We start from the raw sequence: 18,655 nt of genomic DNA, 5'->3' as shown, positions 1-18,655 counted from the left end.
TATTTTTCTATCTCACCACCACACTTCTGTGCAACAGATGCAGACAGGATTAGAGCTTTATTGATTATGTGTCACTCGTGGATCTTCCTAAACAAACTCAGAGGTGATTGCCCTTGTCCCTGGTCCTCGAGAAAGAAAAGCACACCTGTAAGCACAAACCCGCTAGAAGTGCATTAACCCTGATGTCAATGTTGAATATATGAATGATAATATCTGGGTGGCTGTAATGAGTGATAATGCTCTGACCTTTGTTGAGTGTGTGTGTGTGTCACCATTTGTTCCCTATCTTGTCACGTCCTTTGGCCAGATAATGATCAGATTGTCTCTTTTCATCCCTGATTCTCCTTCTGTCTCCCCTCTCTCCTCCCCTCTCTTTTCTCCCCTCTCTCTATCTTCTCCCATCTCCCCTCTCCTCTCTTTTCTCCCCTTTCTCCTCTCCTCTATCTTCTCCCATCTCCTCTCTTTTCTCCCCTTTCTACTTCTTCTCTTCTCCTATCTCTCTTTCCTCCTCTCTCCTCTTCTCTCTCCCCTTCTCTCTCCCCCCTCTCTCTCTCTCCTCTCCTCGCTCTCCTTTCCTGTAGATGGAACGTCCTGGGACTGCAGGGGGCATTGTTGAGTCACTTTGTGGAGCCGGTGTACCTCCACAGTCTGACGGTGGGCAGCCTCAGACACCCGGGTCACTTCAACAGGGTGATGAGTCAGAGACTGGAGTGCCTCGGACCGCTGCCTGCCACTTACAGACGCAACCAGCCTCTTCTTAGTGGTAAGAGACACAGACAGACAGACAGACAGACAGACAGACAGACAGACAGACAGACAGACAATGCAATGCTATACAAAATCATGATGATAGTTTTAACTTTGGATATGTTTTTGGATAACAGTGTGTTCACCCTCCATACACACTGAGGTAGGTTGTGCACATTACTCATGAAGGGCATTTTCCCTCTCTAAAGATCCCCAGTGCCACAGAACTCTGGGTAATTAGGTGTCATAAGGAAGAATATTTTTACAGCTCCATCATCATCAGGAGTGATTATTGTACAGAAGGACCTTTAGTGATGATGGTCATAATGAATTTATCATTGAACAACCAAGAACACTGTAGAGTCACTTGGAAGTTGTCTGAAGTATTAAGTTAAGTACTGAAGACAGTCCCCACCCACGTAAAGGACATAGTATGTCTCCATAAGATAATTGCTCCTTCTGCTCGAAATGTGAATGTTTTGCTCAAAGGTTGACATAAATTCTTTGAGAAATGTTTCTCTTTCATTTCATCGTTGTTGACAAAGGGCAGAATGGTGACCTTTACCTTGGACAAGCAGACCCTCAAAACAAAACAGACGTGGCCACAGACATCTGCCACAAGCATTCTGCCTGTCATTCTAGACACCCTTCTGAGTGTGTTTCAAGTTTTATTAGTCCTATGTACAGGATGCGTATGGTATACGGCAGGGTAGCCTAGTGGTTAGAGCGTTGGACTAGTAACCGGAAGGTTGCGAGTTCAAACCCCCGAGCTGACAAGGTACAAATCTGTCGTTCTGCCCCTGAACAGGCAGTTAACCCACTGTTCCCAGGCCGTCATTGAAAATAAGAATTTGTTCTTAACTGACTTGCCTGGTTAAATAAAGGTAAAATAAAAAAAATAAAAATACACCGTCCAACGAACTGCTTACTTGCAGGTGCCTTCTCGACAGTGCAACAACAATAAGAAATAAGAAAAGATAAGAATATGAACATAAAGTAAAAAGCAGAATAAAAGTAGAATAAACCAGATACAGAATTCTAAATAATGTCACAGGTCTGGGTCGGATCTGTTATGATTGTCACGGGCCAATTGTAACTGACTGATCCGAACGTAGTCGAGAGAGAGAGAGACATTTGATCATTTATGCTACTGCTCTTGCTTTTTGCGAGAGTGGAGTGTGGCTGCTTGTAGCTTGTTGTTACCCAATCATAAGTCATCAAAGCGGCAATAGGCTACAGTCATAGAGCCTCCGTGTGTGGCAAAAGTTAGGAGATATCTCATCAATGGAAGATGGAATTAAAATGGAGGAGAAGGATAGGCTACAACGACCAAGAGCCAACGGGTAGGCTGCGACTTAATATTCTGAATGGAGTTGTTGTTATTTGTAACTGTAGGATGAGAAATTGCATGCACTGCAGCCTCAATTAGCCTAGCTAGCTAACGTTAGCTATTTTAACTAGCTTCTCCCAGTTTGATGCAGTCAAGACAGATACAAAGTCATAATATTTTAAGCTACTTTATTAACTGGTGCTGATAAAGCGTGAGAGGAGGGAGAGAGGTGTGAGGGAGGGGCTGCACTGTGAGCGAATGACACAGAGAGCAGGGAGGGAGAGACGAGAGACAGCAACCAACCAATTGACTCGCGTAGACTAATAGGTGCCATAGCTAGGTTACTTATCATCAAACATTATTTTTTTTCTGCTGCTTCCCTCACTCGGATCAGACCTGGTCTGGATCCGACCATGTCTACATACGGAATGGGTCTAGTTGTTCTCTGGTCCGTTCGGAAAGGGTCTCTATATTTAAAAAAATATATATATATTTATGCAGATCGGGTCCGGGTGGGAAAGCCCCAGGTCCACTTCAACTTTTTGGACCCGTGAAGACCTCTAGTTGGAGCGGTAGGCAAATTGGAGTGGGTCCAGTGTGCCTGGCATGCTGGCCCTAATGTGGGCAATGACCAGACTCTCGAAGCACTTCATGATGACCGAGGTCATTTGGGAATGTCACTTTGTTTTTCTTGGGCACTGGGACAGTGTTGGTTTCCTAAAGTAGGTGGGGACTACAGCCTGGGACGGGGACAAGTTGAAGATGTCCGAGAAGATACCCGCCAGCTGGTTAGCACACATGCTGAGGATGCACCCAGGGACACCATCTGGGCCAGCGGCTTTGTATTCACTTTTTTGAGAGTTTACCTCACGTCTACCTCTGAGGGTGAAAGCACCTGGTCATCTGGAGCAGTCGAGAGTCTTCCTGGATGGCTCGGTATTGTCTGCCTCGAAGAAAGCATAGAACGTGTTAATCTTGTCTGGGAGGAAGGCTTCGATGGTCACCGACTGCTGGTGTGTCTAAGACGTCGGCGCTAAGGAGGGCGAGCTTCTTGTCGGTTCCTGTTCGACTTAGCTTTTTTTATGGCTATTTATGGCGATTAAGAAGAGGAAGGAAACGGGGACTCCATGCTAGGCTGAAAAGACGGGCCTACACGGCCTCCTCTTCCTAGCATCCTGAGGACTAATGTCCAATCGCTGGAAAATAAACTTTGTAAACTCAGTGCAAGGCTTAAATCGCAGACGGACATCAGGGAATGCTATGTCTATGTGTTTACTGGGACGTGGCTTTGTGTGTGTGTGCGTGCCTGCATGCGTGCGTGCGTGTATCTTTGCTGTCTGAACCATGGAGCCAGTAGAGGACAGGGGGAGGGCTGGGGGAGGAGGAGAGGAGAGGGGGTCATTGGAGAGATGGCAGTACTCCAAATCAATGTAATCACAGCTATTATCAGACAACCATTCATTGTGGAGGAGGTAGTGAGCAAAGAGGAGGTGGACGGAGAGGGGGAGAGAAAGGGGGAGAAAGAGAGAGAGAGAGAGAGAGAGAGGGAGGGATGGATGGTTCATTCCATTCACTCCCAGGGCCCATGCTCTCTCCTCCTCCACCCTCCCTCCACCTTTTCATTCATCCTGCCCTGATGAGATCCTCCACCATTGTGTCTGGGCCTCTTGTTCAGGGAAATGGCTGGGTTATTTTAAGTCCTGTCATATGAAAGGCTCTGGCTCTGACTGACTTCCCCAGGAGCTCTTATCACTGCCAACCAAATGACTCCACCTGCAGCAGAGAGCAGAGGGGACTAAATACATCAATGAGGTTGTCCTTCAAAAAGTCACCTGGATTTAACCAAACCGGGAGACACCACACTGGAGACACGGCCTGGAGTTACTTTTACTATTAGAGAGCGTTTACATTGTATCCTGCTTTGCCAGTGCTGCCTTTTGCCTCAATCACATTTAAGACTTTTCAATTGACATTTGTTCTTGGATGTGGCGTGGTCTAACAAAGTGTTGTCCCCTCCACCCTCACGGTCCTAAACTGCATGAATCCTGCCTTTCGGCCTTGCTCACATGTTTGACTTTTCAGTTGTCCACTCAATATTAATGCCGCGTGTGCGTGCATGGCTCTAAGCAGTGGCCACAGAAATGGTTCTTGAAGTAATTGTAGCGTTAGTGGTGGTGGGTTTTTGATATGAATATTTACATTTTCCAGCCATTATAATTACTATACATCACATAACCACAGGTTTGAATTGGTCTACTTCATGAGCTACCTGCAGAGCACTAACTAGAATAGAGAAACTGATCAAGACTTCACAGAAAAATCTAATTGGCTATTACAGAGACACACGAGTCAAGTCGATTGAAGGGATCAAATGAGGCATGAATAGAGGCAGTGTGTTTGAGAGAGAGAGGGAGAGAGATGGAGAAAGAGGGGGAGACAGGAGAGGGAGAGGAGGGAGACAGGAGAGGGAGAGGAGGGAGGGGGAGAGAGAGAGGGAGAGGAGGGAGACAGGAGAGGGAGAAAGACAGAGAGAGAGAGAGAGGGGAGACAGGAGAAAGAGAGAGAGCAAGAGAGGGGGGGAGTCTTTTGTTCAAAGAGGTGTGTCTCTGTAAGAGAAAGGAGGGATGATAATAAGAGACTGGTGATTGTTATGTCGGCAGGCAATTCATTCCAGCTCTGAAAAGCTATAGAAAAGAAGGAAGAGAGGAATGAAAGACTGGTGAATGGAAGAGTGAAGATGGGAGGATGGGGGAATGAGTCTGCCACAGAGAAAGATGATCACTGAGAATATGTGTTAAATCTATTTTGTGTTATATCTCAGAATGCATGGCTTTGTTTCCATACAATTATATGACCAAGTCCTTTTTCTTAAGGTATCTTCATCAAAACTGATCCATCTACTAACTACTGCAATAGTAATAGCATGATTAATTATGAGCGATTCGATCATATCATTAATATGGACACTTGTCCAGACTTAAACATTTTATTCAAATGGAGATATATTATGGTTCTTAGTTACCCCGTGTCAAGGTAAACATTCCTACTTGTATTTTCTACTTTGTTTCCACCGGTGCATAACTACATTATAATCAGTGTTGATGTCTTGACAATGCTGCTGGAGTGTGTATGTTTTTTTAGCTGCACTCGGCAGGGGCGCTAATTCCCTGTGTCCGTAGGGGGGGACTGGTTGTCACTTCTCTTGTTCTGTAACACTGGGTGCTAATTCAATGTACATGAAGTTTAGTGGCTGAGTCTCCTCCTCTCATCCTCCTCCTCTTCCTCCTCCTCCTCCTTGCCCTTCTTCTCTCCTCACCATCCTCCTTTCTCAAAATCCTCCTCTTCAACTCATCTCTTCCTCATCCCATTTTCCTCCTCGCCACCTCTCCTCCACCTCTCCCCCTACCCTCCACTGCTTTTCGTGCAGAGTGCTATCGGAGCGCTAGGCTAGCTAATTGGATGTGAGAGGCTGTGTCTGATTGAGGAGGCCAGTGAGGGACCTCAGTATCTCAGGCACAGTGTTTACCACAGAGATAGTGACGCTTCAAACGCCCACGTTACATTATCCACGTCAACACGTTTCCCTTTAATGAAATGCACACTCACATGCTTGATAGACCCTCGGTCTTTCATTTTCTTTCACTCTGTCTTTTCTCTCTCTTTCTTTCTCCCCCCTCACTCTCCTCTCTCTCTCTCTCTCTCTCTCTCTCTTCCCCCGCTGTTTCCTATCCCTTTCTCCCCCTCACTCTCCTCTCTCTCTCTCTCTCTTCCACCGCTGTTTCCTATCCCTTTCTCCCTCTCTCTCTCACCCTAGTGTCTCCCTGTCTCTCGCTCTCTCTTCCCCTTCCGATCCCGCCCTCCCGTCTTCTCTCCCTCTCCCCCCAGTGTCTGTAACTGCTCTCTGAGGAGAGGGGCTGGGGTATAAACAGCTTGGAGATAGAGAACCAGGTTGACTAAGCTTTTGCACCACTGCAAACGTTGCATCTGTTCTTTGCTAGAGGGAGTTAACCACAAAAAAAGTGAAAATTAAAAGCAAATGAAAGTATAAAGTTCAGGTTCAGGTGAAACGAACATACAGTAATTTCATGTTTCAGCTGTTTTTCGTCCTTCAGTTGTTGCATTAGTGTAAAAGTGTAGCAAACATGTGCCTTGGCCTCTATTGAACAAGATGGTCCCCTGTCCCCAAGTGTCTAATCTCCCGTGGACAGACTTCATAAACAGTACCGTAGATCTGTCATGATCCAACGGGATGCAAGAGATAACCAGCAGTATTAGTTACGGCGCTTGGGTTTTTCGTCACTGGTTATTTGGACAAATCACAATTTCGCAGGTGTTAGCATCTTTTGAATTTCGGAAGGGCAGGGTACTTTTGGCCAATAGACTTGCCCGTAACTTGCAAAGAGAGAGGGTGGAGCTCTTCATTCCAGTTCCGATCCTCGTTTTATCTCTTCTCAACGTGTATGGATCCAGAACTTAAAGGTAGACTCAGCGATATGACGTAGATGCAGAAAGTAAACAGCATAGTGGGTCAATTTCCGCAACAACAGCGTTGAAGCGCGGGGCTCAACTTCTCTGCTGTTTTGGTCCTGTGGCTCCCACGCTGTAACAGCGTGAAGCAATACCGTGCACATGCGCCGACACTGTTTGTGACTGTGTGAGCGACGTGTTGGATCTCGCTCATCTCAATATCTGCGGTGCTGCTCGTGGCAACATCATTTCGCTGAGTCTACCTTTAAATCGAGCATCTAACCAATTACGCAAGTCTTTAGTTCTGGGTTAACCGGGATTACCCTGTGTCTAATATGACTAAAAGCTTAAGCAATCACACACATTCTAAAAAGGAAAAATACATTTGTTTTTCCCTGTGCATCCCTGCAGGTCTGAGTGTCAGCGGTGAGTGTCGTCAGCCGGGGAAGTCTCTGTGTGTCAGTGTGAACTGGACTTGTGGGGACGGTCAGCTGGAGGTGGTCAACGCGGCTACGGGACGTAAGAGGGACTCTGGGACGCCATCAAGGCTCTGCAAGCACGCTCTGTTCACCCGCTGGGCAAGGCTGTATCGCAAGGTGAGTACTGCAGACAGAAACACGTACACACTATGAACTGTGTCACAATGAATACAGATGTTCGATCTTAATTCGATCACTCTGTTGTTCGAGGTTTAAAAAGGTTTCTGAAGTCTGAAAGGCTTCTAAGGTGTAATTTCCACTTTAAAATGTCAGCCTTGATTTTCCCTAACGAAAAAAAGGGAACAATCACAAAAAAAATGTATTATAATCCATAAATGATATTCCACATAAGAATTCACACGTCATGTTGCTGCAGGATTATTTTTTCTGCTGTGAGAAACTGGTCAAATGAAGATAGTATATCTGTACACGGGCATAAAACAAATGTCATACCATGCCTTTAATAGCGACTAACCAAGCTTCCGGTGAGTAGTATGGAGCCACTTGACATCTCTGTGTGTCCAGCAACAGCTGCCACAGTACTCTAAAGCAGCTTACCCCCCTTTTACACAAAAGCAGCCTATTATTTTAGAACAAACACAAAGCGCAGTTTAATTTTCATTATGAAAATCTATGTAAATGCCTGCAACACCCAAATGGTGGCAGTTAAATTATAATGATTATATAACCATAATTATTTGGAGAAGCACTTGAGGAGCGCCGCCCTTGGAAATTGGTCCCCGCGCGCAGTAAGGCATGCAACAGCAGACACAGTAATCTCCAAAGAAACTTAGTGACTTGACTGTGCCTACGTCCCCTCTCTCGCCTCGCCTAGCGGCTGCTCCTCTTCTCTTTCTGCCTGCGCAACAAAGGAAATGCACAAAAGCACAGAGAATGTTCAATTGCTTGTGAAATTTAAATGGGGAGATTACACAGCTGTTGAAGTTCCCCGTTTGTGCCGGCTCATTAGTTTTGTTTTGCTCTCTATCTCTCTTACCCTAACCCTCTACCCCGTCTTTTTCTCCCTCTCTCTTCCTCGCTCCATCTTTATTTCTCTCCCTCCTTCTCCCTTCTCTCTCCAGTTGAGTATCCATGCTTCCGGGCCCGTGGACCAGCCACTGATGTACTGTGAGGCCAAGATGGCTGCCGGCTCTTACCAGACTGCCAAACAGCAATGGCTCAGATCGCTACAGGAGACAGGCCTGGGAACCTGGGTGAAGAAACCTCCAGAGCAGGAGAGCTTCCTGCTACAGGACTAAGACATTACACTCCATTCCAGCCATTATTTTGCTCACGCACACCAGCTTCCTGTGGTGTGCGTGTTCATCCGTCCGTTTGCGTGCGTGTCTGCAGAAGGAGCATGTGGCAGTTGGCTTTATTGTTGTCCGCTGACTTTGGTTTGCTCTACAAGCCTCCATCTCCTCCTCGGCAAAAGCCACCTTTGATGTTGGTCGTTCAAGTTCCACCAACAAAACAAAACAACAAAAAAAGAAAACGGGACTGAAAGAAAGTGGGTTTGATCGGACCTCTCCTTCATTATCCCGCTGGTCCCTGGTTGTCATGTCAAAGCCGGGGAGAAGGCAGGAAAGAAGGCAGGGTAACCTTGGTCAATGTGAAAGGCTGCCGCTATCTTGTCATCAGCCATTTGGGGGCGGCGGTGCGCCTGGAGAGCTCCAGCGGGATGGGGGACAGGGCCAGCCAATTACAGAGCCTGTCATTGTGACGTGTGATGGACAGAGAGATGGAGAAAGAGAAAAGGACCACAGAGAACCAGATAGACAACTCACCATTACACACACACACACGCCCTCTTGCCACAGGCCTCGTTCACATATATCTCACCTTTCTCTCTCCCTTTTCACAGCATCTCTTTGTCTGTCCATCTCCTCCTTTTTCTCTATCACTTCATCTTTCGACTCCCTTTCTATCCCTCTATTCCTCTCTGCCACCTTCAACCCCCTCTCCTTCAGCGATCTCATTCTCTCCTCCTCTCTTCCTTCCTCTCCACCTCTCTCCGCTCGCTCTCACGAAGCTAGAGGTTCTGACGTGGCCACGACAGGTTAATTCCACCTGCTCTTAGTGGCACAAAGGGAATAGAGGAGAATAGAGGTGGCAACATAACTGCTGCCATTAGCCCACACTGGGGTTCCCCTTTCAGATAGAACACCACAGCCATCTTAGCTTCTTTAATACCTGTCATTAACGCTCTGAGTTGATTTCACCTTTTTACTTTTGTAGTCAGGTCTCTCGCTGTGATTGGAAGGGCACCGTTTTTACACGTTTTTTTTTATTTTTACCACTGACAGGTTGATTATAAAGGAGGGTTGATTAACGCACAATAGAGCAGTCGTGAGCCTGACTTGTTAGCTGCGCTCACTTTGAGCTGGTGTAAAAGGGTTGTGACCGGGTTGTGACCAACCTGCTACAGTGGTTTGGTTGACGAGCGATTACCTGCAATGACGGGGAGGACACAGAATGGACTGACATTCAGTCGTCAATGGGAGAAACACAATAAATACAACCCTACTTAACAAAATGCATTTTGGTGTTTAGATGCGGAGTCATTCACTCTCTATTGGCCCTACTCTATAGCCCAGGTGCTGGGTGGTGGCGAGGGACCGTTCTCTTCTTTGTTTCACATCCTCACTACTCCCCAAGCCAGTCTGTAAAGGTGGAACACACTCTCTGTAAAACACTGACTTCTCAACCCTGGCCATGTTTGTCCACGTTGGCCCCCTTACTCTATGTTTGTGTTCATTTCAAATGTCCTATTTTCACCCCCTGTTTAAATCTTGAAAATAACTATTGTCAAATCATTTCAAATCATTAGGTCAAGGTTTTGTTTTTACATGTGTGATGTTCCAGTGTAGGAATAAGTCAACGGTACATGCATACATTATCGTCATGTTGTTTAAATCCTCCCACCTTACTCTGACCCTTTCCTTGGCGTTCACGAAGAGAACAGTCCAGGCTATTATATTAAACACAGTAACAGTGTCACCTAGTGGTCATAGTTCTTATGTGTCAGTGTTGTTGCTTGTCCATCACTCTCCTCTGCCTCAGATCCCATTTTGGTAGTGTGTAAGGTCCACTGGGCAGGTAGACTGTAGGAAATGGTGTCACTGTTCCACCGGACAAGAACGTGGATCGTCATTATCATCAAAGTGGTATATTGTTTTTTTCAATTGGAAAAGTTCCAAAATAGCAGGAGCGAGTGTTTAAGTTTTTATAAAATCCTCCCTGTCCCCGTTAGTAGAGATCCAGGGGAGGTTGTTCTCTTTTATAAAGAGAACCCAACCTGTGTGTTTGTCAAGGCTAGTATGACCCCAATCACAGATCACTAGATGCATGTCATACATACATAAACACAGTGCACATCAGGGTTGGGGTAAATTCCATTTAAATGCATTGACTGAATTGAAATGGCATTGACCCTAACCCTGGTACACATAGGACATTATGTGGAGTGATAAAATGAACCATGAATAAATTCAAACTCTTTTGTCATCTTCATACACATACATGTGTTGTAAAGAATAACCTTAACTAGTTTTCCCTCTGAAAGTTCATCTTGTACATATTTCTCTTTTATTTTCTAATTCGCTCTACTATTAAATGTAGAGGCACATTTTGTTGGAAGCTTGTGGTATGTTTTACCAGTTATTTTTCATAGTCATTCAATTAGTCAAACATACACTATATATACAAAAGTATGTGGACAACCCTTCAAATGAGTGGATTTGGATATTTCAGCCACACCTGTTGCCGACAGGTGTGTGAACTCGAGCACAAAGCCATGCAATCTCCATAGACAAACATTGGCAGTAGAATAGCCTTACTGAAGAGCTCAGTGACTTCCAATGTGGCGCCATCATAGGATGCCACCTTTCCAACAAGTCGTTTCGTCGAATGTCTGCCCTGCTAGAGCTGCCCAGACAACTGTAAGTGCTGTTATTGTGAAGTGGAAACATCTAGGAGCAACAACGGTTCAGCTGTGAAGTGGTAGGCCACACAAGCTCACAGAATGGAAACGCCAAGTGCTGAAGCGTGTAGCGCGGTAAAAATCATCTGTCCTCGGTTGCAACACTTACAACCGAGTTCCAAACGGCCTCTCGAAGCAAAGTCAGCACAATAACTGTTCATTGGGAGCCTCATGAAATGGGTTTCCATGGCCGAGCAGCTGCACACAAGCCTAAGATCACAATGCACAATGCCAAGCGTCAGCTGGAGTGGTGTAAAGCTCGCTGCCATTGGACTCTGCAGCAGTGGAAACACGTTCTCTGGAGTGATGAATCCCGCTTCACCATCTGGCAGTCCAACAAACTAATCTAGGTTTGGCAGATGCCAGGAGAACACTACCTGCCCCAATGCATAGTGCCAACTGCAAAGTTTGGTGGTGGAGAAATAATGGTTCGGGCAAGGCCCCTGAGTTACAGTGAAGGGGAAACTTAACGCTACAGCATACAATGACATTCTAAACGATTTTGTGCTTCGAACTTTGGGGCAACAGTTTGGGGAAGTCCCTTTCCTGTTTCAGCATGACAATGCCCCCGTGCACAAAGTGAGGTCCATACAGAAATGGTTTGTCAAATTTGGTGTGGAAGAACTTGACTGGCCTGCACAGAGCACTGACCTTAACCCCATGTTCAACCTTTTGGATGAATGGGATGAATTGGAATGCCGACTGCGAGCCAGGCCTAATTGTCCAACCTTACTAATGCTCTTGTGGTTGAATGGAAGCATGTCCCCTCGGCAATGTTCCAACATCTAGTTGAAAGCCTTCCCAGAAGAGTGGAGGCTGTTGTATCAGCAAAGGGGGGACCAACACCATATTAATGCCCATGATTTTGGAATGAGATGTTCGACAAGCAGGTGTCCACATACTTTTGGTCATGTTGTGTAGTTTTGTGGTTTCTGGCAAATATAACAAACTGATTCTTCGTTTAAAAACCCGTTGATTATTTGGAGAGATATTAACAGTATGGCATGACTGAATGGTAATGTTGTATTAAATGAGTGTATATTTGTACAAATTTTAAACAATAAAAAAATACAATATGGGAAGACGATAATGAAGATATGTCTAATTCAGATGTAAATTGAAGTTATATGAATACATGCTGCTAAGGTTGTAAATTGCACTTCAGTAATACCTTAAAAGTGAATGTTTGTACATGTGAATAAAAATCTGAAAATCTGGTCATTTTATCTCGGTCTTGGTTATTTGTGATGATATAGGTTACTGTGCAATATTTAGTCTGTATGATACGCATTAGCTTGGTCTGTGGGAAGAGAAAACCGTGTAACGTGTGCACCCCAATGTATCAACCTAAAACACACAAAATGTTCTTCAGGCCTACAGTAGGTGGCCCTTTCCACTATGAATTGAAATAAACACTGTTTTCATGACTGTCTGTCTCCATAGATGCATCACCTCCACACACAAATATTAGAGACTCTTCCCTTCCCCAAGGAAATACATTGGAAATGGTAATCATCCTGTCTCGGTGGCAGGTGTCAAACTGGGTGGGGAGTCACCAAATGAGCTATGAGAAGGGAGAGTTGTGTGTCTCTCTTTTCCCCTCAGGGCAGGTATGTCTCATGACTGTCCACACTACAACAAACATCATAATTGACTATTTACTCCACAGCCTGGCCCTTGTGCTTGGTCATCTAACTCGAATCTAATAGACATGATCGGGAGCTAGGGCTGGGCTCTCTGGATACCACTCCGTTCAGAGGTAATGAATGAAATCTACTGTACTGTATGAGCTTAATACCAAGACCAGGGATTTTCCCAACTTGTTCAAACACAAAAAAATACTGCTTTTTGTAATTCCACATTAACATCCTACATGACTGGAGGAGATTTGGAATAGCCTGAAGGTGATCCAATTCTGGATTTAACAAGAAAAGAGACATCAATAGAACGCTGTTAGGTATCGTCTGATAAAGTTAAATAGAAATCTAACCTTGATCGTGTCAACTGTCAACCAATCCAAATGTGTTATAAAACACATTCCCACTGAGGGATGACAAGCGACCCTTATCTACGTGACTAACCCCTGACCTTTCCATCACAGACTGCTTACTACCCCCAGTCAGAGGGGCTTTACAGAGAGGAAGGGAGAGGCAGAGGAGACAAGAAAACAAGAGAGAGATTGATAGAAAGAGGGAGAGAGCTTGCTGAGGTTTACGGACAGCCAGTCTCTCCTCCGTATTGATCTCCAGACCATCATGCATCATCTCCTCCACACCTGCTTGTTTATTAGACTTGGCTCATGTCCTCCTCAATACCACATAAAGGGAATAGGGTACCATTTGGGAGGCAGCCAGGGGCTGTGAAATCTACTTACCTGGCCGCCACCAAGATTTATTACTGTCCATTTGTATTTACTTGACTTTACTTGGAGGCTGCCACCAAGGGTGCCTCCTATTGGGAAGGACATATATAGTGCACTACTTTTGACCAGAGCCCTATGCACTTTGTAGGGAATATGGTGCCATTTGGGATGTAGACCAAGCATTATTACAGTCTATTTGTATTGACTTTACTTCGAGACCGATCTTATTACTGTCTCAATTTCTATGTACTTTACTTGGATGAGATTTCCTTCCAGTTTCAGTAAAACATTGATTGTATTCTCTTCTTTTAAACCAATCGTTAACCAGATCAGAAAACAGTGTTTGACCAAGTCTATATGTTTTTTTTTACTGGCTTGCTTGACATGTGCACACATTGATCTGTAAAACACACAAAGGCTAACATTCTGTAAGCTTCGTATATTTTTGCTGCCTCCTTTCTGCTTTAGAAAGGTAACGAATCAAGTTGACAACCTAACATCACTCAATTAATAACTGTGTTAGGGAGGAAGGAAAACTACTTCTGTATTTTAAAACAAATTGTGAGCTTGAGCACAAAATCAGTTAGTGTTATAACACACTAAGTATTATAACTAGGGCACTCAACATGTTCACTCATTCTATTATTATCTGAGATGTATCATTTAAATTAATTCAATGAACTTTCAAATTAATTTAGAATTCCATTTATGTCAAATAAATTCAGTTATGAGTTATAATTATTAAACTATTCAGTTAGATTCATAATGAAAATAAAAAACATTTCAACGAATGGAAAAGGAATCATATTTTTAATTGGATTTTGACAAGCATCTGTGCAGAATACATCTATCCCAAAAATGATAATACAGTGTGCAAAAAGTATAATAAAAGAATGAGGTTTAGGGTGAATATATTTTCTTACAATGAAGCCGCTGTGCCTTGCCTATCTACCGGTACTTTTTCCAATCTCATACCACAGTTCAAAATATAAAAAATCATATTCCTTTTTCCCCTTCGTTATAATTCATACATGAGGGTTCTCTGTCCAGCTATACCTCTTTGAAGATTAAAGATGATTCTGATACAGTGAAAGTGACGTACAAACTGCCTGAATAAAATAAAAAGTACAATGGTGAAGAAATCTGAGCTATATGCTAAAAACAGAACGGGTACATCCCAAATGGCATCCTACACCCTATATTAGTGCACTACTTTTGACCAGAGTCCATAGGGCTCTGATCAAAAGTACTGTAGCTCACCATAAAGGGAATAGGGTGCCATTTTGGACACAACCCCAAGTTATTTTATTAGCAGATGTAATTTGATATTCTGACAGATGCTGGTAACAAGATTAATGCAAATGTGTAACTACATTGTACAACATTCTTATACGTTAAACTTTTTTATCCATACTGAATTTATCTAGAATGTGTAAATTATAACTTATTGTAAAGGCAGTTTTCTTTATATTATCTATTGTGAAAACATCACAGCAGTATAACTGTGGTGTTGATGCGCAACACACAGACAAACAGATGAGGTACAGTAGAAAGTGACAGACACACAACACAGCAACAAAGCCACTTGGTGACATTTCATCTCATACAACCATGAGCAGAGTTGATAACTATTGTACGGCACATGCAGAACATCGAAACAAACCCTATTGAAGAGCGATCAGATTCACAACAAGCGTGGGTGGGTTATACATTATGTCGATACAAAGAGCACTTGATAGGAATGGTTGTCACTCAGGATGGGTTGTACTGTAACAGTGTTAACACACTTTTCTGACCAGGGAAAACTACAGCAGCAACTAGATACAGAGCCTTCCGAAAGTATTCACAACCCTTGACTTTTTCCACATTTTGTTGTGTTACAAGCCCGAATTTAAAATTGGTTAAATTGGGATTTTGTGTCACTGATCTACAAACAATACCACATTATGTCAAAGTGGAATTTATTTTTGAAATGTTTACAAATTAAAAATGAAAAGCTGAAATGTCTTACGTCAATAAGTATTCAACACTTTTGTTATGGCACAGATTCAACCACAAAGACCAGGGAGGTTTTCCAAGGTTTCGCAAAGGGCACCTGTTGGTAGATAAAAAATAAAATAAGCAGACATTGAATATCCCTTTGAGCATTAATTACTTACACATTAATTACACTTTGGATCGTATATCAATAAACCCAGTCACTAAAAAGACAAAGGCCTCCTTCCTAACTCAGTTGCCGCAGAGGAAGGCCAATGGTGATTTAAAAAAAAAATAGAGTTTAATGGCTGTGATAGGAGAACACTGAGGATGGATCAACAACATGGTAGTTACTCCACAATACTAATCTAAATGACAGGGTGAAAAGAAGGAAGCCTGTACACAACAAAAATATTCCCAAACATGCATCCTGTTTGTAATAAGGCAGTAAAGTAATACTGCAAAAAATGTGGCAAAGAAATTCACTTTTTGTCCTGAATACAAAGCGTTTTGGTTGGGGAAAATCCAGCACAACACATCACAGAGTACCACTCTTCATATTTTCAAGCACGGTGGTGGCTGCATCATGTTATGGGTATGCTTGTCATCGACAAGGACTATGGAGTTTTTAGAAATAAAAATAAACCGAATAGAGATAAGCACAGGAAAAATCCTAGAGGAAAACTTTGTTCAGTCTGCTTTCCAACAGACACTGGGAGACAAATTAACATTTCAGTAGGGCAATAACCTAAAACACAAGGCCAAATATACACTGGCGTTGCTTACCAAGACGATGTTGAATGTTCGCTTGGCCTAGTTACAGTTTCGACTTAGAAATCGGCTTAAAAATCTATGGCAAGACTTGATAATGGCTGTCTAGCAATGATCAACAACCAACTTGACAGAGATCAACATTTTTTTAAAGAATAATGGGCAAATATTGTACAATCCAGGTGTGCAAAGCTCTTAAGAGACATACCCAGAAATACTCACAGTTGTAAATCACCGGCAAAAATTATTCTAACATGTATTGACTCGGGGGGGTTGAATAGTTATCTAATCAAGATATGTTAGTGTTTATTTTCCAAAGATAAAAAATATATATATATTTTTCTTCCATTTCGACAGAGTATTTTGTGTAGATCGTTGCCAAAAAAACGACAATTAAATACATTTTTATCCCACTTTAACAACAAAATGTGGAAAAAGTCAAGGGGTGTGAATACTTTCTGAAGGCACTGTGTATCCTATAACTACGGTTTAATTTCTTCATGGTCAGGTAACATGAGTCTGGAAAAACTCCTGGCCCTAATCATCCAAACTATACTTCATCCTGACGCGCCTCAGCCAATTTCCCGTGTAACCATGGTGATAATTAACTAAATCATTTTATTGAGCTCTTTTGTGGCTTTGCTATTGGAGGATGTTATGATCACATATTCGACATTAGATTAGCCCATGCAATACAGTAAACAGTGCACTGGCCAGGGGGACTACACACTTCAAGCTGATCATTTTCATTGAGATCTATGTACAGCAAACATCAATATCAGTCAAGCATATTTATCTAAGCAGGTGACCAGTAACCATATCAGCACATTGGGACCCATGGAGGAAATGTGAAATATGATATTGAACAAGCCCCATTGCTGCTGCATGCATGAATGCATTTTCTTGCAAAAAAACATCATTGCAGGTTCCCTATTGTCAAATCTACAGTACACCCACATAGTCATATTGAGTACTACACAGTGCAGAAAGAACAAGGCAGATGTATCCTAACAGCATGGCAAACAATTGTTTAAATGTGTTTTTAAAAGGAAATCTGTACAATGGACAGTGTAAAATGTGACTGACTCAAAACAACTCAGTAGGTCAAATGTGTAGGTCTCTAGATGATACAGTATAGCAAACTCCTAGCCCTTGATCATGCAGGCCAAAGAGGGTGAAAACAGCCAAGATTACCCACTCAGTGCAAAGATCATCCATCTGGGTTAGACCAGGCCACCATATGATACGCATGGTACAAATGTATTGCCTCTCCTATCGTTCTTCAGACAGTTTTACAAATACATTGACGGGAGTTTGAGTGCATGCAAGATCAACTAGGGCTTGCTATTCACCCATTCATGTTTATCAGCAGTAAACAACACCATAGAAGTAGTGTGTTTTCTGGAGTCAACCAAATATATTTTTACATATATAGATGGGTTTAAAATATGACTTTGTCCTCTCCATTAAAACACACAAAAACACTCAGTCCATGCAAAGTGGATGGAGATATCAAATACAGTGGTATGTGTGTAGTGTGTGTGTGTGTGTGTCTGCACGCCCGTGTATGTGCAGTGTGTGTGTCACTTGTCCTGCATCACTTCTCCTGCAGCAGAGCTGGGATGTTTATGTTCCATCCGATGGCTTGCCGGTCGAAGCCACAGGTGAACAGGTTACATGACGCATTCTCCTCGTTCCACACCGAGCAGCACACCATGCGTCGATGACCCTGGAATACACAGGCACATACCAACACAGAAAAACCTCAAAGACTACACAACATGGATAACAAAGCTCAAACAGACTTCAATGGAGTTGTGTACAGTATCACACAGCTACACACAACCCACACAAGTTAGAACCCCCAACAACAACCCTTTGACCTCGCTGGTACGCAGCAGTACATTTCCACATCAGCAGTGTTAATGGCTATAGACACTGAGGCAGTGTCAGCACTCAGCCTGCAGGAAGTGACTATGTGTGGAAATGGGATGGAGAATCTTTCCTCCGCTCACTCTCTCCTCCCACTCTCTACCTCTCTACAGAAGGGGCTGTCTGTGTGACAGAAAGAGATGGAGAATCTTTCCTCCTCATCTCGCTCCCATTGTTTCTCCCTCCCTCCCCCTCTCAGGAAGGGACTATCTGTGTGACAGAAGGATAGATGGAGAATCTTTCCTCCTTCACTCCCGCTCTCTTCCCTCAGCACCTACCTGTCTGTTGCTGCGTGGTAGTCGTGCCAGTCTTACTCCAGTCATGTCAAACAGCCTGACTTGCCGATTGTCGTGTGGGAGAGCGATGATTCTTTGGTTGGCTGAGACACTTATCCTGGAAGGAGTTCAGACGGAGAGTATGGCGTGTTAGACAAGAGAAGGGAATAAAGCTTGACTTGATGTGTTCTTGACAACGCTATTAATAACTATATGTACAGGTGGAGCTGTCACTCAACCACTACACCTAAACTATCAATCTGAACTGTGCTTGAGTTCAAACTAAAACATAAACATTTTGGAACATGACCATGAAATGTTCTGAATTGTATG

General features: G+C 43.5%; 2 protein-coding genes across 4 annotated transcripts in view; one reads left to right on the top strand and one right to left on the bottom strand.

Annotated features, from left to right (window-relative positions):
* Positions 1–9,953, top strand: part of LOC139420689 (adenosine deaminase RNA specific B2 (inactive)) — a 194,043-nt gene extending 184,090 nt beyond the window's left edge. The window contains exons 8-10 of the mRNA XM_071170912.1: positions 582–763; positions 6,956–7,140; positions 8,106–9,953. Of these exons, the coding sequence (XP_071027013.1) occupies positions 582–763; positions 6,956–7,140; positions 8,106–8,282 (544 nt within the window). The 3' untranslated portion in view covers positions 8,283–9,953. The remainder of the gene's footprint in view (positions 1–581; positions 764–6,955; positions 7,141–8,105) is intronic.
* Positions 9,954–14,160: 4,207 nt separating this feature from the next.
* Positions 14,161–18,655, bottom strand: part of LOC139420400 (WD repeat domain 37) — a 32,414-nt gene continuing 27,919 nt past the window's right edge. For all 3 annotated transcript variants that reach the window (XM_071170459.1, XM_071170457.1, XM_071170458.1), the window contains 2 exons: positions 18,326–18,440; positions 14,161–17,844 (listed from right to left, as the gene is read on the bottom strand). In XM_071170459.1, coding sequence (XP_071026560.1) covers positions 17,713–17,844; positions 18,326–18,440 — 247 coding nt within the window. In that variant the 3' untranslated portion in view covers positions 14,161–17,712. The remainder of the gene's footprint in view (positions 17,845–18,325; positions 18,441–18,655) is intronic.

This window comes from Oncorhynchus clarkii, chromosome 11 (assembly GCF_045791955.1).
Source record: "Oncorhynchus clarkii lewisi isolate Uvic-CL-2024 chromosome 11, UVic_Ocla_1.0, whole genome shotgun sequence".
In the NCBI taxonomy this organism is placed as follows: Eukaryota; Metazoa; Chordata; class Actinopteri; order Salmoniformes; family Salmonidae; genus Oncorhynchus; species Oncorhynchus clarkii.
This window is presented reverse-complemented; position numbering and strand designations above follow the sequence as displayed.